General features: G+C 35.9%; 2 protein-coding genes across 2 annotated transcripts; both read left to right on the top strand.

Moving 5' to 3' along the window:
* Window positions 1–428: 428 nt before the first annotated feature.
* On the top strand, window positions 429–1604 carry LOC148199667 (receptor-like protein EIX1). The gene has a single exon (XM_088114297.1). The coding sequence runs from the start codon at window positions 429–431 to the stop codon at window positions 1422–1424; it is 996 nt and encodes a 331-aa protein (XP_087970423.1). The 3' UTR covers window positions 1425–1604.
* On the top strand, window positions 1464–3846 carry LOC148199666 (receptor-like protein EIX2). The gene has a single exon (XM_088114296.1). It carries the CDS (start codon window positions 1464–1466, stop codon window positions 3777–3779), a length of 2316 nt encoding a protein of 771 aa, XP_087970422.1. The 3' UTR covers window positions 3780–3846.
* Window positions 3847–23986: the final 20140 nt, after the last annotated feature.

Here is a 23986-nt window from a genome sequence, read left to right as displayed (position 1 = left end):
TGACAAAATTACTAATTTAGGTCTCTTTCTTTGAGATTTAATCACTCAAATAAAATTCTTTTACTCTTAGATATTTTGATTAGTTGTATATTTATCTTCTTTCCTATCGCATAGAATTTGATTTTATAAATTTAGCATGGAAATTAAAATTGATAGAGAGATGGCTATGTGTATATATATATATATAGGAAAATGACACTTGAACAACCATTTTTGACAACATTTAGACACGCGCACACGTGTCAAAATCTGAGTGGTCCATTTTCATTTAATTTTTCCAACTGGACCACTCAGATTTTGACACGTGTACGCGTGTCTAAATGTTGTCAAAAATGGTTGTTCAAGTATCATTTTCCATATATATAAAGGGTATTTAGTATGCATAACCCATAACTGCTTCTTTCTTTCTTCTTTGCTTTTGTTTAAAAATGACTTCCTCCTTTTTCATCCTTCTCTTTCTTTATTCGCTTTCTATGTCAACCTTCGGTGTGTGCAGAGGGACAGTGTGTATTGGAAGTGAGAGAGAGACACTGTTGAAGTTGAAGCATAATCTCATTGATCCTTCAAATAGACTTTCTTCTTGGAATGCTTCTCTCAATCCCAATTGTTGCCATTGGTATGGAGTTCTCTGCAACAACGTCACATCTCATGTTGCAGAGCTTCACCTCAACACTCCACTTCCTCTTTACGATGAAATCCTAGGTGATTATGGTTATGAAGAAGAAAGGGAAGAGTATAGTAGACAAGCATTAAGTGGAGAGATAAATCCTTGTTTGGTTGATTTGAAGCATTTGAATTACTTGGATTTCAGCGGCAATCTATTTGATAGGAAGCCAATTCCTTCTTTCATTGCAACAATGACTTCCTTAACTCACCTCAACCTTTCTGAAGCTGGATTCATGGGGAACATTCCTCCTCAGATTGGAAATCTCTCCAATTTATTGTACCTTGACCTCTCTTATGCTGCCAGCGGAACAATTCCTTCCCAGATAGGGAATCTCTCCAACTTGCTCCACCTCGAACTCAGCGGAGGATATTATGATGATGAATCTCTATTTTATGAAAATGTTGATTGGTTGTCAAGTCTTTCCAAGCTTTGTTATCTTCAATTGGGCAACACTCGGTCACTTAGAAGAGGTATGCCAATTCCTTCTTTTCTTGGCTCAATGACCAACTTAATTCACTTGGACCTCTATGCTGGATTTATGGGCAACATTCCTCCCCAGATTGGTAATCTTTCCAATTTGGCGTATCTAGACTTAAGTTATGCTGCCAATGGAACTATTCCCTCTCAAATGGGAAATCTCTCCGACTTGCTTTACCTTCGTCTTCAAGGTAATTATTTTGTTGGGAATGATGATTGGTTGTCAAGTCTTTCAAAACTTGAATATCTTTATTTGAAAGGTGCAAACTTATCCCAATGATTTGATTTTCTCCATACTCTGCAAGCTCTTCCTTCTTTGATGAACCTACAATTGTCAGGATGTACACTCCCTCCGTATAATCAACCATCCTTTCTTAACAGTTCGTCTCTCGTTACTCTTGATCTTTCCCATATTTCTTATCCTTCTACATTTTCTTTTGTTCCAAAGTGGCTTTTTGGATTGAAGAAACTTATTTCTCTTTCTGTATATGATAATGACTTTGAAGGTCCAATTCCAGATGGTCTTCGAAACCTCACATTACTTGAAAATCTTGATTTGTATGAAAATTCATTCTCACATATACCTGATTGGTTTTATAGTAGTTTTCCTAATCTAAAGATCTTGGAACTATCAAGAAACAACTTACAAGGGACTATTTCCGATGCCTTAGGAAATATGACTTCTCTAGTTATACTTGATTTGTCTTACAATAAACTTGAAGGTCCACTTCCAATTTCTTTTGGTTATCTATGCAACTTAAGGGATATAAGTTTCTCATATCTCAAACTCAACCAGCATATTAATGAAATTTTAGATATTCTTTCACCGTGTATTTTCCATGGACTGACAACACTTGAAGTTCAAAGTTCTCAACTTTCAGGCAATCTTCCAGTATCACTTGGAAAACTTTCATCATTGAGATATCTTATTTTGTCCAACAATCAGCTAAGTGGAAATCCATTTGAAAGTCTTGGATCACTTTTTAAATTGTCATATCTTGATATTGATTATAACTGTTTTGAAGGAGTAGTCACGGAAAATCATTTCCCAAATCTTGTGAGCTTAAGTCATTTTTCTGCAGCAGGAAACAATTTGACTTTAAAAGTGGGTCCCAATTGGCATCCTACTTTTCAACTTACTTATTTGGATATGAGTTCTTGGCAATTAGGTCCCAACTTTCCTTCATGGATTCAATCACAAGACAAACTTGAGTATATAGCGATGTCTAACACGGGGATTTTAGATTCTATTCCATATTGGTTTTGGGAAACATTTTCTCAAGCTGATTTTCTAAATGTCTCTCATAATCATATCCATGGTGAGCTTGGGACTACATTAAAGAATCCAATATCTATCCCCACTGTTGATCTCAGTGCAAATAACTTACGAGGCAAATTTCCTTTACTTTCAAATAATGTGGGTTTTTTGGACCTTTCAAGCAATTCATTTTCCAAACCAGTGGATGATTTTCTATGCAAAAATCATAAGAAGCCAATGAATTTAGGATTTCTCTATCTTGCATCAAATAACTTGTATGGAGAAATACCTGATTGTTGGGGAATTTGGCCATATCTAGTGGACATAAATTTACAAAACAATAATTTTGTTGGGAACATTCCCCAATCCATGGGTTCATTGACGGAGCTCGAATCATTACGCATCCATAAAAACTTGCTCTCGGGAAGATTTCCAACAATTTTGAAGAAGACTAAACAATTGAAATTATTAGATATTGGAGAAAATAATTTTTCAGGAACAATTCCAAATTGGGTTGGAGAAAGTTTTTTAGATATGAAGGTTCTTATCCTTCGATCAAATAGATTCTCAGGTTATATTCCTAAAAAAATATGTGATATGAGTCTTCTTCAGGTGTTAGACCTTGCACAAAACAATTTGACTGGACATATACCTACTTGTTTTAATAGCTTGAAGGCCATGACCATGACAAACAAAAGTACAACTCCTCTTATCTATTGTGATACTGGAAGCAATATATATAGTAGGTCTTCATATATTACTATAGTCAGCGTTCTTCTTTGGTTGAAAGGAAGAGGAGATGAATATAAAAACTTTCTTGGATTGGTAACAAGCATTGATTTGTCAAATAACAAATTAGTTGGAGAAATACCGAGAGGGATCACAGATTTAAATGGTTTGTTATTTTTGAACTTGTCTCACAACCAACTTAGTGGTCACATTCCACAAAACATTGGTAATATGGAATCGTTGTTGTCCATTGATTTCTCAAGAAATAAACTTTGTGGTGAAATCCCTCCAACCATTACAAATTTGAGCTTTCTAAGCATGCTAGACTTGTCTTATAATCATTTGAATGGAAAAATTCCAACAGGAACTCAGTTGCAAACCTTTGATGCCTCCAACTTTATTGGCAACAATCTCTGCGGCCCACCACTACCCATCAATTGCAGCTTCAATGACAAAATTCTTCGCTATGATCGCAATGACAAAGGGAGTGATAGGCATGGAGTGAACTTATTTTTTGTGGGCATGACATTTGGATTTGTGGTGGGATTTTGGATAGTAGTTGGTCCTTTGGTCATTTTTAGATCATGGCGTTATGCCTATTTTCATTTCCTTGATCATGTGTGGTTCAAACTTCAATATTTTTTCTAATGTCGATACAATATCTAATGTGGTGAAAAATAAAATCATTATAAAACGTGGAAGTTAATTTGGATTACTCTGTATTGCATAGTTCAAATTTTCATGTCATTTCTGTATTGTTTGATTTATTTTGAAATGTGAGAGTGTTATTTAAATTATCAGTGGATTTGAAAACTAAAGAATCTACGTGTTCAACTTATTATAGATAAATTCTAGCTCATTTCATCTATGAATATTGTAGCATCCCAAAATCTCATACTTGAAAATTGATAATTTATATACTGTGACATTACATTTACGGTAACATCCTGTAATCTCAAACTTAAAAATTCATAGTTGATATATGTCTATACATGTTTTAAACTCAGATTTCAACTACAAAATTATAACTTGAGTTTTTCTACTTTATTCTTCTATCTTTCTCTTCATTGGCACTGAGCCAGACGACATTCCTTCATCTGCTCCCGTATAACGAATTATACGATCATCGCACATACCCAAACACAAACACAAACAAGTAGGGTGAGCTAACATGCAACCAATCATTTATAAAACATGCATATTTACTTTGATGCACTCAACAAACCTCATATAATAATTATGCAGACACACTCATACCATCATACAACAATCGCATCATAGATACTCATCCATTACTTTGATACACTCAATAAACCCTTCTTCCACAATTTCCAATAGACACTCATTCCACAATACCCAATAGACACTTATCCCAACGATATGTTGATGAGCGGTCAACGGGAGGTTACACACTTGTGATGTCTTCTTAATCCTCAACATCATGTCCAAAACCGGCACATAGACCAGGACCTCCCGCCCTCCATACCATCCACAAGGTTAGTCCTTAACACTATGTCCAAAACCGACACATAGACCAGGACCTCCTACCCCTCTCACCACATAATTCATCCTTCTCTACTTGAGACTGGATGATTATTAGAGTATCAGGATAACCTCCAACTCAGGACCCTCAACATCAACATAAACACACATACCATGGCATTACAGAATCTCTCCGCGAGACTCATACCATGCTCACATTCCTCAACTCATATTATACCTTACGAAATCTCCCCATAATACTCATATCATGTTCAGACGCATAAATTCAAATCCAATATAATAAAATACAATCATCACAGAAATCATACAAAATGAATATATAACAAAATAAATTAACAATACTAAAATATCACCATAAATGGTCACTGGAGAAGAATCAAATGTTTGACAAATCAAACTCACCATAAACGCCAGTACATATGACTAGTCACAACTTACTGGATTTGATCAAGGATGTACCAACTCCGGTTTTTAAGATTCCTCTATCCTACCATCACAATTATAATTCATAATTCCATATCTACCACAATAACATGAATTTATCAGACATTTTCATTCCAACGAGATATATTGCACAATAATTTAACAGTACATAATCTGTTCAACAAGATTTAAGTTAAAAACTTGTCGACTAGACTTCCAGGAAAGAGAGGTGTGTCACAATGGACAACTTAAGTACCAAGTCTTTCCTTAGCCAAAATGTTCCTCAACTAGTTATAACAAATTTCTTATTTATAGATTCAAAACAACAACATATAATATTAACACAGAAATTCAATATAGATAGATATACAGTAAGCATTAACATGTATACAGTAAGCATTAACCTGTAATCTTAGTTATAACAAATTTCTTATTTATAGATTCAAAACAACAACATATAATATTAACACAGAAATTCAATATAGATAGATATACAGTAAGCATTAACATGTATACAGTAAGCATTAACCTGTATACAGAAATACATTCGTATTCGAAATTATAGATGGTCATAATTTCTTTCTCAATAGCAAGATCCAACGGTAGCTTTTTTAACTTTATCTCTTCAATTTTTCAATTTAGTCCATTTATTTTAACATTTCTATATCGTTGAGTTAACTTTTCGTATATTCCTTCTTTGTTGAGATGTCTGCTCTGTAACATCCCAAAAATCTCACGCTTAAAATTTCATAGTTGATATATATATTGTAACTTACATTTACGGTAACATCCTGTAATCTCATCCTTTAAAAAAATTCTAGTTGATATATGTCTATACATGTTATAAAAAAAAATTTTAACTTGAGTTCTTATACTTTATTCTTCTATCTTTCCCTTTTGGCACTGAGTCAGACGATATTCCTTCATCTGCTCCCGTATAACGAATTATACGATCATCGCACATACTCAAACACAAACAAGTAGGGGTGAGCTAGACATAAAAGCATGTTATACAACCTCATACGACATGCAAAGATAATCACTCAAACATGGTAAAATCACATCACAGGACTTGTTACTTTATAAACTGACTCGACTTGTTACTTTATAAACCGACTCGTCCGGACTAGAATGATTACTGAGCTATGGCGGGTTATGCACTCGTGGTGGCCTCTACTGCTTTGCAAAGCCGTTGCCAATGGGTTCCACCCTACCACACTCACAAGGTTAGTCCGTTCCGCGCCCTGCTACTCCAAGACTAGGACCTCCTGCTACTCCTCACCACATGGATCAATCCTCTCTACTTGAGAATGAAAGACCATTGGAGCGTCAGGAAAACCCCCAAGACTGAGCTACCATCAAATCATTCTACACATCACCAGGGCACCACCATGTATCCTCTCCTTGAGGATCATGGAATTACGTCCATGAACCATACTGTTACTTTGAAACTTAACCCAAGCATGAATAACCAGATACCATTATATTATCACAGTGAATCCAACATATCTCATACATTCACATACTTTCCACATAAATCACATCATGTTCAGACGCATAAATTCAAATCCAATATAATAAAATACAATCATCACAATTATAATTCATAATACTTGTATAAATGGTCCAAAAACGGAAATTAAGCAATATTGAGATCCTTGAGAAGATACGAAATTAATATCTCTAAATATGTAACTTCTATTTCAAATATGAACAGTCAAAATGACTTAATATGTCTTATGAAATACATACTAAAGTTTGGGCTCAATCTAACGGTCAAATAGGCCAGAATCTATATTTTACCGAGGGGACTCAGTAACTAAATTATAGGAGTAATTAATTTACTCAAACATGTAGGATTTATTTCTCCAAGTAGAGACTTCTAATTGATGATCCGAACGGTCAAAGTGAAGAAATAGGTCTTAGGATTCATATATTAAATTTTTAGCTAAATCCAATGGTAAAAACAATTAAAAGGAAGGTTTTACCACAATAATTCAAAAATAAGAAAATTATAATCATGAAAACTAAATTTATACAAATGAATAGATAACTACCATTACCAAAATTTTAACATATTCATAACTCATATTCATTATCATAACATGTATAAAAATCATGTATAAGAAGGATTAGCTCCCCTACCTCAATTCCAGACTTAATCTCGTGCTTAGAAATTGTTCCCCGAAAACTTCCAGAATTTCCCCTTTGCAACTAGAATTTCCTCAACTCTCTTCTCTCAAAATTTTTCTAAATTTTTTGGTGCAAGTTTTAGCCTTCCCATGCTTGCAATTTATAATCCAAAAATTTTACTATTCATCATTTTTTTTAAATATTATTTATTATTTTAATTTCACCACTTACATAATGGATTCACCACTTACATAATGGATTCCTTAATAATGACTTCATATTTTATAAACTTATTATATTTTCCATTCCTAAAGAAGTTTACTACTACTAGTAATAAAATTACTATTAAGGTAAATATTTTTCATGGGTCTTACATGCTCAGTGTTGAAGTTTTAGCTACTTGTTTGAATGATATATGGAGATGATATTATGGAAATTTTGAAATGTCTTTCTTCTCCTGTTGAGTTAACAGAAAGTTGGTTCACAGCAATTTTACTTAAAATTGCTAGCAGCAAGGCAAAAATAATTATTGAGAGGACAACAATTGCTCGCAGCAAGGATGTGCACTTTAGAGTCACTCATTAGACAGGCATTATTGTTTCAGATTTTGCTAGTTTCAGTTTTCAAAGGTAAAAGGTAAATGTTGAATGCCATAAATAAAAGCTAATAAAAGAGAAGTGATTGATGAAAGAGGCAGAGTAAAGAAAAGTAGTAATGGAAAGTAAGCAGAGGCAGGATAAAATAGGTTAGTTTCTGTTGTTCTCTGAAATTAAATGAATTTTTTTCCTTGACTGGTTCATGCGAATTCTGCTCAGTGTGACTCACCCACCTGCTGATAAACTGCTCCTAAAATTTATACACAAAGTTTGCCTTCCACAAGAAAAATGATGTGCATTTTAAAGAAACTGGAACCTATTACCTATTTTTAATGATGTGCCTTCTATAATGTTCTCTACTTTTCACATAATATATAAATTGAATGAACTAAACTTCGTGTCTGAAGGAGTTTGCAGCAGTTTTTATTTCTGTTTTGAATAATATCTTGGTTTACCAAGTCTTTAGGGATATTTGCTAATTTTTCTCATTCCTGTAACCACTACTAGCTTTATTTTCGGTGGATGGTTTTTTAATTGTTTAGAAACTGTCATTTGGCTATTTAAAGCTACATTTACCATTAATAATAAGTGAGTCAATTTTCTCTGCATTAGTGCATTTACAATCTTAATTACTAACATCTGGTATCAGAGCCCCCACTGGGCCTGATACATCAAAGCAGCAGTCTTTGAAGTTTTGCACTAGCACAAAAAAAATGACTACCGAAGGGAGCTTTGTCCAGCCAGCCATCCCACGTTTTGATGGTCATTATGACCATTGGAGCATGCTAATGGAAAATTTCCTTCGATCTAAAGAGTATTGGGATCTCATCGAACCTGGTTATGTAATTCCAGCAAACGGAACCGTACAAACTAAAGCACAACAAAAGAAGCAAGATGAGATGCGACTGACAGATTTGAAAGTCAAAAACTATCTCTTTCAAGCTATTGACCGAACTGTTCTCGACACCATACTCAAGAAAGACACTTCTAAAGAGATATGGGATGCTATGAAGAAAAAGTTTGCAGGCAATGCAAGGGTAAAAAGATCTCATCTTCAAGCTCTCCGTAGAGAATTTGAAGTTCTTGAGATGAAATCTGGTGAAGTAGTGACAAAGTATTTCTCTAGGGTCATGACAGTGGCCAACAAAATGCGAACTTATGGTGAAGTTATGTCAGACGTTAAAGTGGTTGAAAAAATTCTCCGTTCTTTAACTGAGAAGTTTGATTACATTGTATGTTCCATTGAGGAGTCCAAAGACATAAATAATCTTTCTGTTGATGAGTTACAAAGCTCACTAATAGTACATGAACAGAAGTTTTGTAGACACAAAGATGAGGAACAAGCCTTAAAAGTGACCTTTGAAGAGGAAAGAAGTCATAGTCGAGGTGGCTACAGAGGAAAAGGAAGAGGACGGGGAAGAGGAAGAGGTAGAACAACCTTCAACAAGGCGGCTGTAGAGTGCTACCAATGCCATCAACTTGGACATTTTCGTTATGAATGTCCTCGGAACAAAGAAGCAAATTATACAGAGGTTTATGATGAAGAAGAAGAGCTACTTTTGATGTCTTATGTGGAGTTTCCTGAGACTAAAGGAAAAGATGTTTGGTTTCTTGATTCTGGATGTTCTAATCACATGTGTGGTGATTCTGCTATGTTCCATGAGTTTGATGCAAACTTTCGACACTCGGTAAAATTGGGAAACAACACGAAGATGACAGTGATGGGAAAAGGAAGCATCAAGTTACTGGTAGATGGAGTAAACTTTGTTGTCAGTGAAGTTTACTATATTCCAGAATTGCGAAATAATCTCTTAAGCATAGGGCAATTACAAGAGAAAGGCTTGACCATTTTGATCAAGGGAGGCATGTGCAAAATATTTCATCCAGAGAAAGGCTTGATAATTCAGACCAACATGAGTGCCAACAGGATGTTGTCAATACCAAATTTCGTCCGGATTGACCTTTTGGACTTTACTGTAATCTATTATACTATTTACTTATTTTATTTCTATTTCATATTTTCGTTTTTATCTTTTATTTATTTATTGTTATTTATTTATTTATTTCTTTTCTTATTATTATTATTATTATCTTTGTGTTATCCTAGTTTTATTTACATATATTATCTTATTTTTCTCCATATACATGTATATACATTTTTCTTACATTTTTATTATTTTATTTTCTATTGTTATTTTATCTTATTTTTTAAACTTATTTTGCTTAATATAATATGATAAAAAAAAAAAAAAAAGAGAAGCTGAGAAAAGAGAGAATTTTTTCGGGTTGGGGGGACAAGAAAAGAGCAGTACGCGTGTTGGAGGGGGAGGGACAGAAACGGTTTTCTGCAGAGAGCGAGTGGTGGCAGATGCGTTAGGGGTGTACGAAATTGGTACAAGGCGATTTGGGCATACGGGCTGGGTACGGAACGATTCGGGGGGCAGAGAGAATTGCAAAAGCACAGAGAGAATTAAAAAAGCAGAGGGAGAGTAGAGAAAAGGAGGATTTCTGGTTTTGGAGAGAAAAACAAAAGGGTTTTGACACAGCTCTGGGCCTTCTCTTGGGGATTTGGCTGAGGAATTCTTCACCATTTTTGCACCTGCAAAGAGAGACGGAAATCAGCCACTCAAAGGAGAAGAGTACTCATTGGAAGCACGAGATTGACCGTAGCAAGCGGATCTTCGAGAGGTAAGTAATGCTGTTTAGAGAGTTGTTTGTTTGCCCTTATACATATCTCTGTTGGAGTTGCTGTTTACGTATGACTGTTGTTTGAATACATTCCACTGTATATGTTCATTGTCGCACCACCCTCCCCACGTCCACTTCTATGGGCTTATTTTTCTATTCCAAGCAAGCTCAAAATGAGGGAGGTTCCATAAGCTATGTCCCCCAAGCCTCTGTTCATCTCCAATCATCAATACTGAAATTGAAGCAGTAAACACAAAACACATAACAGAAAAATCATGTAACAGAGGCAATAGAACATCAATCTTCACCCTCCCTTGACCATTCCATTCCCCACTGGAACCGCCCTCTCAACCACCGAGAACTCCCTCGGCGTGTCACTCCCCCTCACCTGCAGTCAAACTCAGAAACAGAAACAAACACAAAACCCGTTCTTCTTTTCTCTTTTCTTCCCTTGTTCAGGGAACCCTTCAACGTTTCTGATCATCTCCAATCCTCAGCAAAATAGAATCCTCAAGCAGCAAATACCACCTCTCCAAACACACGCATAAAGTCGAGCCTTTAACTGTTTCCTTCTCACCATCTCCACGCCTTCATCTTCTTCCTCACCAAACAGCACACACGCACATAGCCCGTTATACAAGTTAAGGAGGTAGCGACTGAAAACGAGAGAGGAAGAGTTGGAGCGGCGGCCGGCGAGGGTCTCGGCGGTGAGCAAAGGCGCTTGCGACGCCTTGGGCCGCTACTCGCGTTGGTCGGTTTTTGCTGGAGGTGAGGCGTGGTGGCTGCTCTGGCCGAGATGGACAGCGGGGAACCTCGGGTCTCTGGGAAGTGTTTGATCTGAGTAGGGTGAGGAATGAGGGAAGGTGCTGAACCCCTAGGGGATTCTAGGATAGAAACTACCCCGGTGGCCCAAGCCCATAAACAAACGCACGTTGTTGGGCCTTTTTTTCGAACGTTCGTCGTCTACCCCCTCTCCGAACGTCCGTCCGGCCACTTCTTGGACGGACCATTTGGGTGATCATCTCCCCAACGGACGTTCGTCCACAACGAGCGTTCGTCATCCAGCCCGTTTCCCAGCGTCCGTTCGCCAATTCCACAACGGACGCTCGTCCACAACGAGCGTTCGTCATTCAGCCCGTTTCCCAGCGTCCGTTCGTCTATTCCACAACGAACGCTCGTCCACAACGAGCGTTCGTCATTCAGCCCTTTTCCCAGCGTCCGTTCGCCATTCCCGAACGAACGCTCGTCCACAACGGACGCTCGTCCCCAACGAGCGCTCGTCATTTAGCCCATTTCCCAGCGTCCGTTAGTCTATTCCACAACGAACGCTCGTCCCCAACGAACGCTCGTCATTCAGCCCCTTTCCTAGCATCCGTTCGTCATCGTCCAACGAACGCTCGTCCCCAACGAACGCTCGTCATTAAGCCTCCTTTCCCAACGTACGTTCGTCAACTTCCACCAGCGAGCGCTCGTCATCCACTCTCCTGTTCTATACGTCCATTCGTTATCTCCACCAACGAACGTTCGTCATCCAGGTTCCTTTTCTTAACGTACGTTCGTCAACATTCCCCAACGAACGCCCGTCCCAATGAACTCTCGTCCCAACCAACGCTCGTCCCCAACGAGCGTTCGTCACTCAACCTTCTTTCCCAATGAACGCTCGTCATCTACCCTCCTGTACTCAACGTACGTTCGTCATATCACCCACGAACACTCGTCATCCAGGCTATTTTTCTCAACGTACATTCGTCAATTCCCCCCAACGCTCGTTCCTCCTCATTCTCAACGAACGTTCGTTAATCCACCAAACGAACGCTCGATCTTTCTCCTCATTCTCAACGAGCGTCCGTTAATCCCCCCAACGCTCGTTCGTCCTCCTCATTCTCAACGAACGTTCGTTAATCCCCGAAACGAACGCTCGTTATTTCACTTCATTCCCAACGTCCGTTCATAATTCCCCCAACGCTCGTTATTCCTCCTGATTTTCAACGAACGTTCGTTAATCCCCGAAACGAACGCTCGTTATTTCTCCTCTTTCTCAACGTCCGTTTATGATCCACCCAACGCTCGTTATTTTTATTTTGTTTGTTTTTCTTATTTTATTTTATTCTATTTCATTTATTCTTGTCTATCTTATTCCATTTGTCCTATTTATTTCTTTTATTTTTATTTTTATTTTTATTTATTATTTTATATTGTTCTATCTACTTTACTTATCCTAAAATATATATTTAATAATGCAATATTTACAATTTAAATAAAGGAATTTATGAAAATACGTTTTAAAGGTTTAGGCACATGTGTGATCGCAAGCATCGTCCTTGTGCTGAAAATCTTTTCTCTTTCTTAATTAAAATTACAAAAAAATACGTTTTAAAGGTTTAGGCACATGTGTGATCGCACGCATCGTCCTTGTGCTAAAAACCTTTTCTCTTTCTTAATTAAAATTACAAAAAAATACGTTTTAAAGGTTTAGGCACATGTGTGATCGCACGCATCGTCCTTGTGCTGAAAACCTCTTCTCTTTCTTAATTAAAATTCCAAAAATATGTTTTAAAGGTTTAGGCACATGTGTGATCGCACGCATCGTCCTTGTGCTGAAAACCTTTTCTCTTTCTTAATTAAAATTCCAAAAATATGTTTTAAAGGTTTAGGCACATGTGTGATCGCACGCATCGTCCTTGTGCTAAAAAACCTTATCTTTTCCTTAAGTAAAATTAACCAAAAAATATGTTTTAAAGGTTTATGCACATGTGTGATCGCACGCATCGTCCTTGTGCTAACAACCTTTTCTCTTTCCTAAACAAAATACAAAAAAAGGTATAAAATCTTCAAAAAACCCGAAAACATCAACAATTTTAAACAACAAATAGTCTTGCTACCCAGAACTACGTGATCCTTGATTCTCCATCAAGATTGGAGATACGTAGGAGCAAGGCTAGTCCTTGTCAGGTTCACTTTCCCAAAAATCCAAATTTATCCATAATCATTTTCCAAACAAAATTTTCTAAACAATTTTCAAACAAATTTTCAAGCAGTTTTCTAAAAGAACTACGTAACCCTGATTTCTCATTTTGAATGAGAATACGTAGGAGCAAGGTCAATCCTTGTCGGGCCCAAAAAACAAAAAAATATGTTTTGTTTATTTAGAATTTTATTTTAGGGGATAATTAAACATTTTGAAAAACCACATCATATTCGTGCATTTAGTTAAAGGTACTGCCTTAGGGCAGGCGTTGTGGGGTGCTAACACCTTCCCCACGCGTAACCGACTCCCGAACCCAGAATCTGGTTTTCGTGGACCGTGCTTTATCGTTTTATGGTTTTTCCGTAGTTTCCCATAATAAACTATGGTGGCGACTCCAAAGTCTCTTTTCAAAACCCGCGTTTCCTTTTTTTGGATCGTCGTCCCGTCGCGATTCCGGTTGCGACAGATGTTTTTCTTGCTGCCCCAATCTTGTACTTTCCATCAAACAAATTCTGACCAGTGCCTTCATACACACACTCAAAATCTATCTCATCTTTGGCACCGAAGGTATGGGCATTTAAGCTATAGTGGCTTACGGACATTATTGAGCAAGAACATGGTACAAGGACTTCCTCAACTCTCTATGTCAACAGTAATCTGCAGTGACTGTCTTAATGGAAAGCAACATCGTGACTCCATTCCAAAACAAAGTAATTGGAGAGCAAGTCAAAAGCTAGAACTTATCCATGCAGATATATGTGGTCCCATCTCTCCAACATATAATAGTAATAAAAGGTATCTTCTACTATTCATTGATGATTATAGTAGAAAAGCATGGGTATATTTTTTGGCAGAAAAATCAGAAGCGTTACATTCCTTCAAATGTTTTAAGATTATGGTTGAGAAAGAGATTGACATGTCTATTAAGTGTTTACGCACAGACAGAGGGGGAGAATTTCATTCAACAGAGTTCCATGATTTCTGCAAACAAAATGGGATCAAAAGGCAATTGACCACTGCTTATACTCCACAACAGAACGGAGTCGCCGAAAGGAAAAACAGAACAGTGATGAACATGGTTCGTTCCATGCTATCTGATAAAAATATTCCCAAGTCTTTTTGGCCAGAGGCAATGAACTGGACCATTTATGTCCTAAATAGATCTCCTACATTAGTTGTGAAAGATGTTACACCGCAAGAATCATGGAGTGGAATGAAACCCTCGGTTGCTCACTTTCGGGTCTTTGGATGTGTAGCCCATATGCACGTTCCAGAAGCAAGAAGAACGAAACTCGATAATAGAAGCATCACTTGTGTGCTGTTGGGAATCAGTGAGGAATCTAAAGGCTATAGGTTATTTGATCCCATAGCTAAAAGAATTCTCATAAGTAAAGATGTGATTTTTGAGGAAGACAAACAATGGGATTGGGATGGAACACAACCTGTACCAGATTTAGAATGGAATAATGATGCAGAAATAGATGATGCAGAAGTAGATGATGCAAAAGTAGATGATGCAGAAGTAGATGATGCAGAATTAGATGCAGGTGAGAATGCAAGAAATGATGTTACAGAAATAAATGCAGAAAACAATACTGAAGATCGAGTACGAGTATCAAGAAATAGGCAACCTCCTACATGGATGGATGATTATGTTCCTGGAGAAGGTCTATCGGAGGATGAGACCCATATGGCATTAATGGTGTCAAATGACCCCACATGTTTTGAGGAAGCTGTGAAAAATCCAAATTGGCGATGGGCTATGGATGAAGAAATCAAATCCATAAAAAGGAATCAAACATGGACACTCACTACACTACCTATTGGAGCTAAAATAATTGGAGTGAAATGGGTATACAAAATCAAATACAATGAACATGGCAAGATTGATAAGTACAAGGCTAGATTAGTGGCCAAGGGGTATTCTCAAAAACATGGAATTGACTACACAGAAGTTTATGCACCAGTGGCAAGGATGGATACAGTAAGAATGATTATTGCTCTAGCTGCACATAAAAATTGGCAAATTTTCCAGCTAGATGTTAAGTCGGCTTTCCTTCATGGTGACCTTAATGAGGATGTTTATGTGGAGCAACCAAAAGGGTATGAAATAAAGGGTAGTGAGCATTTGGTTTATAAGTTGCATAAAGCTTTGTATGGCTTAAAACAAGCCCCGCGGGCTTGGTTCAGTCGAATTGAAGCTCATTTCATTAGTGAAGGATTTCAGCGGTGTGACAGCGAACAAACATTATTCACCAAGAGAAACAAAGAAGGGAAAATTATCATTGTAAGTATTTACGTTGATGATTTAATTTTTACTGGTAATGATGAAGTCATGATGTCTGAGTTTAAAAGCTCTATGTTAAGAGAATTTGATATGTCTGACTTGGGAAAGATGAGATTTTTCCTTGGGATTGAGGTGCTACAAAGACCTGATGGTATTTATATATGTCAAAGAAAATATGCATTAGAAGTTTTGAGCAGGTTTGGTATGTTGGAAAGTAATCATGTAGGCACGCCAATTGTCTCAGGTTTCAAAATGAGCAAAGATGGAACCAAGAATTTTGTTGATGAAACTTATTATAAGTAGTTGGTTGGAAGTTTGTTGTATCTCACTGCCACAAGACCTGATATGATGTTTGTTACATGTCTCATAAGTAGATATATGGCAAAACCACTAGATATTCACCTGCAAGCAGCTAAAAGAGCCTTACGATACTTGAAAGGAACTGTAAATTATGGGATTTTTTATAAGACAGCAGAAAGTGGTGAGCTATTAGCTTTCACAAACAGTGACTATACAAGGGATATGGAAGATAGGAAGAGTACATCTGGGTATGTATTTTTAATGGGGTCAGGTGCTGTCTCATGGTGTTCCAAAAAACAACCTATTGTAACTTTATCAACCACGGAAGCAGAATTTGTAGCTGCTGCTGTTTGTGCTTGTCAAGGAGTTTGGATGAGAAGAATCTTAAACGAGTTGGGTCATTCTTATGAAAATTGTATAACTATGATGTGTGATAACAACTCAACCATTAAATTGTCAAAGAATCCTGTTATGCACGGCCGCAGCAAGCACATTGATGTAAGGTTCCATTTCTTGAGAAATCTTACTAAGGAAGGTGCAATTGAATTAGTTCATTGCAAGAGTCAAGATCAATTGGCTGATATAATGACCAAGCCATTGAAGATGGAAGTTTTTCAGAAGCTTCGGAGGTTGCTGGGAGTGTGTGATCTGTCTGATATAATTTCTGATATAAACTAATTGTTTTATAACATTTAGTTTAAGGGAGGAAATGAAGGAGTTTGCAGCAGTTTTTATTTCTGTTTTGAATAATATCTTGGTTTACCAAGTCTTTAGGGATATTTGCTAATTTTTCTCATTCCTGTAACCACTACTAGCTTTATTTTCGGTGGATGGTTTTTTAATTGTTTAGAAACTATCATTTGGCTATTTAAAGCTACATTTACCATTAATAATAAGTGAGTCAATTTTCTCTGCATCAGTGCATTTACAATCTTAATTTCTAACAGTGTCATGATATGGATAGTTTATACCTACTTCCTTCCTCACATAACTGCCAAATCAGTTTGAGTAAGTGGAAACTTTGTAGCATGAGATATTTGATCGACAGACTTTTACTTTGGAATGGTTTGTAAAAAAGAGTGGGCATGGAGTATAATTTGTTAGAGGCTAGAGATGTCATTCTAATTTCTTGATTTTTTAACACCTCACATGAATAATTGAAAACTACCATGTATTGTGCCCTGTATGAAAGGCCATTTTGTAGAAACACTCCTCTCAAATGCCAAGTTTTCCAAATTTTGTATTATGTGAACTCCATCTATGTATGTGATGTAAGGATAATAGGTGGAGACTTAAGTAGGTGAAACTTGGGAAACAGAGTGTTTTTCCACAATTATCAAATGGTGTTCATGAAAGTCTCGTATTAATAAATATGAAGAAGGGAAAATCTATTATAAATATGAAGAGTAAATTTAAGTATTGTTACCATAATTCAATAAATCTCTTGAGTGTATAGAGACTTAACAGTGCTATATCATTAGAAGATTTGTAATTTTAGCCAAAAAAAATAACATCTTAAAAAATAATAATAATATTTTTGTTGAATATTTGTGAATGTTCATCAAGTGTCGAACCACCTTAAATTTATATTGTGTTTTTATTTCTACTCTTATTTATTGGTATGCTTCTGCTAGCAAATATTATTACAATTTAAGTGGAAACTTTGTAAATACGAAGAAGGAAAATGAGAAATCTACCATAAATAAGAAAAGTAAATTTAAGTGTTGTTATTACAATTTAGTAAGTCTCTTAGTAATAATCGCATCCTGAGGAATAATACTTTATTAAGTATTTGCGAATGTTGGTCATGAGACACCAAATCCCGTCAAATTTATGTTAAGTTTTTGTTTCTACTCTTATTTAATGGTATGTTTACATTACTTTCCTAAGATATTACAGTAAGTTTAGAGAGAAATCCTAAGAAAAGATTCTAAAGAAGAAGCTGCCAAAAATAGAGTGATATTCTGTTTTTATAGAAAATACAGTTGTGGCTTCAGCTCCATTCTCAATACTACAGTAGCGAGATTTCCTCCTATGCAAGGTTTTCATGTGACTGAAGCTTCTTCCTCTAAAATCCAATAAAATTAATCTCCCATTTCCTTAATTTCTATTTATTTTTATGTTAATTCCTTCTTATTTTTATAGGCTAATATATAAAATAATTTCTAAAATTTGGAAAGAAAAAGATAGACATATTGTACCTATCCATCACTTTTCTTTGGTCCATAAAATGGATTACAGAAAGAACAAACAAATCCATCTTTGAAATAGCTTAGTCTTTTTTGCATATGACAAGCTAATTTTCTAATCCACAAAATTGGCACAAATAGAAAGATTAAAAATTTTGGACTAGTTATACATTTTTTCAATTTCCTTGTTATTAGTGAGCTATTTTCTAACCCATAAAATGTGTTCACTACTATCAATTTTATCTCTTTCCCCTTTTCCTTTTTATTGATGAACTAATTTTGTAATCGACAAACCGGACAACATTTTAAAGTCTTTACGCTAATTTCTCTTTCTATTTATGTGAGTTGTGCGCTTTATTTTCTAACACGTAAAATGAATTTGGAATTAAAGTGCATGTAAATATCTTAATCTACTTATATTATAATACGAAATTTTTTTATTAGATTAAGTATTTTGTTTTAAACATGCAAATAGTGAAAAAAACCAACTCTGAAACAATACATCTTTCCATGTGATGACTTGTAATCGTGTGAGGTTTATTTCTATGAAAGACTGAGTTTCATTTAGTCTTTGCAATACTTTGTTTTTATTTCTTTTTTTCAATCTGATGTCATTCATCTCCATTATTTTTATTTGTTTCAGGGAGCAATCCACTTCCGTCATTGAAGAAACTTCTAAAAGAATTTAATTCTTGTATTCTCAAAAAAAAAATCAATTTTAAGATTTTAATTTATCCAAACATTAAAAATACACTAAAAAAATCCTTAAATAACAATCACTTTTAGAAATAAAAAAATAATTAGACATTGTTCGATGAATTATTCCAAAAGATATTAGATGAATTATTTCACATGATTAGATGGGTCTAGTAATACTCATTAGACGAGTATGTTTATACATTAATTAATTAAGTTTAGCAAAAATAATTAAACGAGTTTGTTCATACTGATAACACAAATTTATTTCTCTCACACAAATTATACAAGTTAATAAATACATCTTAGACGAGTTTGTCCATTTACTAGTTAAACAAGTCCACTAGTGCAGAAATGACCTTTAACGTCACCCCTTAGACGTCGGATTACATAATATCCAACGTAAAAAAATTGACCGGTGGCATTTTAGTAAATAAGTTGGTCATGTAGACATCGGTTAGTAGGGGGCCCGACGTTTAGAATATTATAGACGTCGACCCCCCTCCTACCCGACGTTTATATGCCTGACAAGTAGGTGAAAAGTCATTTTTTCCACCATGTAGACGTCTGATCCCGCCATCACCGACGTCTATAATATTTTAGACGTCGATCCCCCTATGACAAACGTCTATATGGTTGATAGTGTAGGTGAAAAGTTAACCTGGACGTCGGGCACCCTCCTACCCGAGGTCTATATGCCTCGTGAATATTAATTTTTAAATTAGAAAGACGTCATATTAGTGAGGACACTGACGTCTATACTATTATAGATTTCAGACCACCCCCAGCACGCATAGCCTGTTATACTGCAAAACACGAACCCGTGAGGAGTTACGCTCACTGTTCATCGTCTTCCTCATGTTTTCTCTCTGCGGCATTGCATTTCCAAGTGCGTTTTCTCTCTTTTGGACCATTTAAATTTAGTTTTACTCTGATTAAATTACTTTTTGATGAAATATCTTCCATTTTAATCGATTAAAATTCGTTTTCGTTGCATTTTGGTGCAGTTTCTGGCGTGTTCTTGGGCGACGTTTTTGACCCTTTTTGGCCTACGTTTTAGGGCGTGCACTCCTCCATTTCCCTCCATTGCTTTTTTAATCTGCTACAAAGGTTAGCTTCTTTGTTGAAAACTTTTTTTGTATGCATGTTATTGGCTTTTGTGTATGCATGTTATTCGCTTTCGTGTATGCATGTTATTGGCTTTTGCGTATGCATGTTTTTAGCTTTTAGGTATACATGCATTATTGGCTTTTGAATATGCATGTGATAAAGTTTAGTTGTGTTATTATAATTGGCATGTTAGATTATAAGTATCAAATCTTTAAGTGAAACTTAGTTCCCATTTGAAGTTTAACACAAACGATTAATCTTTTAATCGTTTGTATTAAATTTGAATTGTCCGATTGGACAGTTTGGGAAAATTATTTTTCATAATTTGCTATAACATGTACGTTGGAGTTTATGGATAAGATTGATAAAATTTCGGTTCAGTATTTGTGTTGTTCTCTGGATGCATATTTGATTGTGGTCATCCTTGACTACTCTCATTTAGTGTATTTCGGAGACCAGTGCGAAATGCTGCCGAAATCTTATCAAATTTATTATGTAGACTTCTTTGCATGTGTCTTAGCAATTTATGAAAAATAATTTTTCTGAATGGGTAGGGCCTAACCTTGTGAGAATTAAAAAATTGAAACTGATGAAGTATGTTACGAACATAGTATGGATTGAAGCTGGATGAATGAACGTCGCATCAGTGAAGAATATGAGAAGGGTGCTTCGGTGTTCTTGCAATATGTTCAACAAAATGCAAAGTCTTTGAATGGAACATATTTTTGTCCTTGTGTTCGTTGTCTTAATCAAATACGGCAAGACTTATGCAATGTGTGTGACCATCTATTCATGTTCGGCATAATGAGAACTTATATCGTTTGGACTTGGCATGGAGAAGTACTGGACCAGCCTACCACGTCACGAGGAACGAATTATGTGGAAGAATGGATGAGTGATCATTTAGAGGACATGATACGTGATGTTGGTGAAGATAATTTTGGAAGATCTAATTTGTATGATTCTCTTATAAATGATTCAGAGCAACCGTTGTTCCCAGGATGCTCGAACTTTATACGTTTGTCTGCAACTTTGAAGTTGTTTAGTTTAAAAGCAAGGAATGGATGGACCGATAAAAGTTTCATAGAGTTGTTGGAGTTGTTGAGGGAGATGCTTCTAGAAAATAATACTCTACCAATTCATAATTACGAGACAAAATTTTTTTTATGTTCAATGGGTCTTGAATATCAAAAGATACATGTGTGTCCTAATGATTGTGTTTAATGATTGTGTTTTGTACATAAAGGAGTTTGCTTCGCTAAAGTATTGTCCAACATGTGGTTTATCCCGTTTTAAAAATAAATTTGACAGAGACACTGGTGATGAAGGTAATGATGGTGCACCTGCTAAGGTGATGTGGTATTTGCCTATAATACCTAGGTTCAAACGTATGTTCTCTATCAAAGAAGATGAAAAGAACCTTAAATGGCACGTTGTTGGAAGAAAGTGCGATAATCTTCTTCGACACCCAACTGATTCACCACAATGGAAGAAGATCGATGAAACATTTCCAGAATATGGTGCAGATCCAAGAAACTTAAGACTTGCACTTGCAATCCATTATTGGAGACCCCAGAGCTGCAATCCATTATTGCTGATTGTTCTCAAAGGAAACTGGTTCATTCTCAGTACTCTTGGCTAGGTGGATTATTGTATTGGAAAGAACGAATTATGGTTCTCGGTGAGCAAGAAATCAGAGACCAAATTCTCAATGAATACCACTCCTCCCCTTTTGGAGGTCACTCTGTTATTGCGAGGACAATGGCAAGAGTTTTAGCTCAGTTCTTTTGGAAGACTATGCACAAAGACACCACTACTTTTGTCCAACAATGCATGGTCTGTCAACAATCAAAAACCTCTACAACTTTACCTACAGGATTGTTGCAGCCATTACAAATTCCTCATCAAATTTGGGAAGACATCACCATGAACTTCATAGTTGGGTTACCACCATATGAGGGATTTACGGTAATTTTTGTGGTTGTTGATAGATTATCCAAGTATGCACATTTTGCACCAATCAAATCTGATTTCAACAGCAAAAAAGTGGCAGAAGTGTTTCTCTCCGCAGTGGTAAAATTGCATGGGTTTCTAAACTCAATTGTGTTTGATAGGGATAATGTCTTTACTAACTCCTTTTGGAAACATCTTCTTAAAGTCAATGGAATAAAATTGAACCTTAGCACTACTTATCACCCTGGCCAGTCTAAGGTTGTTAACAAATGCTTAGAAATGTACTTGAGATGCTTTACTTATGAGAATCCCAAAGCTTAGCTCAAATTTCTACCTTGGACTGAATATTGGTACAAAATCTCTTATCATCACAGTACTCAAATGACACCTTTCAGGATAGTTTATGGCAGAGACCCACCAACACTTCTCAAGTAACAGTACTCATCAATAGATCTCCCTTCAATCCAAGAAATGTTGTAGCAAAGAGATGTTGTTTTGGCTTAATTAAAGTTGAATTTGCTTAAGGCTTAGAAAGGATGAAGAAATATGCATATCAGAAGAGAGTTTAGAGGGATTTGAGGTTGGTGATTCGGTATTGGTTAAATTACAACCATATAGGCAACACGCAGTTGCTTTACGAAAGAATCACAAGTTAGGTCTACGATATTTTGGACCTTTTCCTATCTTTCACGTTTCTCAGCTGAAACTATACAAAGGAGATAGTGATGTTGTTTATGTTCCCTTGCCGCTAACGACAAGGTCCTATTTTAACACCCTTCAGAGTGCTCAGGCAGAGGGAAATTATCAAATGTGCAGCCATAATTCCTCAAATCCTGGTCCAGTGGGAAGGATTAGGGGAACATGAAGCCACTTGGGAAGACAAGGACGATATGGTTGAAGGTTATCCACATTTTAACCTTGAAGACAAGGTTAATTTTAAAGGGGGAGCATTGTAACAAGAGCAGATGATGAGGAGGGTCATATGAAGGAAATTAAGGACATGATGCAGGGAGAATAGAGTCAAGTAGAAAATATTGAGACCAGAAGACGCGAAAAAATTGTTAACAATCAAGGACAGATGGCATCAGCTCATAGAGTTGACGTGGAAGGGAAGGGGAAACATGTGAGGCAACTAAATGCACATTTGAGAGGGTATATGTGGGAAGGGAAATAGTTATATGGCAAAGGGTGGGTAAGAGAGAGGTAGCAATGAATTGGAAAATTATTCTTCTCTTTCTCTTGGTGTAATTTCGTTTTTCATTGTTGAGCTACTGTACTGGTACTATCCTTCCATTTCTGTATTTTCATAAGCTTCTTGTAATTGGATTGATTCCCTATGATCTTATTTGAACTAATAGGAAGTGCAATATGAGACAGACCCTGGTTCATAATATACAAGATTTTCTCATTTACGTTTTGTCAGCCTTTTGTTATTTTTTTCCTTACTGTTCCACATACAATAATTTATTCTTCTTCTAGTAGATTTCTAACTTTATTCTTTTTTTTCAAATGTAAACTGATATAATGGTATTGTGTAGAAGGCATTCACGTGAGCAGAGGTGGCAGGACCACTGAACATGACAGTAAAAGGTCTTGTCTAAGGTAGTGGAGGAAAACCTTTAGGAAGTAACAAGAGTGTTGATCCATGCCCCCCAAAGTTTCTTGTATTGTTCTACACATTTACATTCCATTGCATGCCCATAAAGGTTGTTTGGATTAAAGCATAAATATGAAACATAGAAGACATGTGTGTACGTGTTTGTGCTTAATTTAGCAATTTCATGATTAATATAGCAAATAATTTTGAAAGGATAACACTGATATATTAAAATTAAGATTGTATTAAACATATTAAATATAATATATATATATATATATATATATATATATTAAATGATATTATTTATATATATATATATATATATATATATATATATATATATATATATATATATATAAGTCTAGAAAATTATATTTTAGAATTGATACTATGTTTGGAATAGCGAGAC

This window comes from Vigna umbellata, chromosome 4, assembly GCF_029865625.1.
Source record: "Vigna umbellata cultivar VRB3 chromosome 4, Vumbellata_1.0, whole genome shotgun sequence".
Lineage (NCBI taxonomy): Eukaryota > Viridiplantae > Streptophyta > Magnoliopsida > Fabales > Fabaceae > Vigna > Vigna umbellata.
Note: the sequence above shows the minus strand (reverse complement) of the source record. Positions and strands in the feature narration are given on the sequence as shown.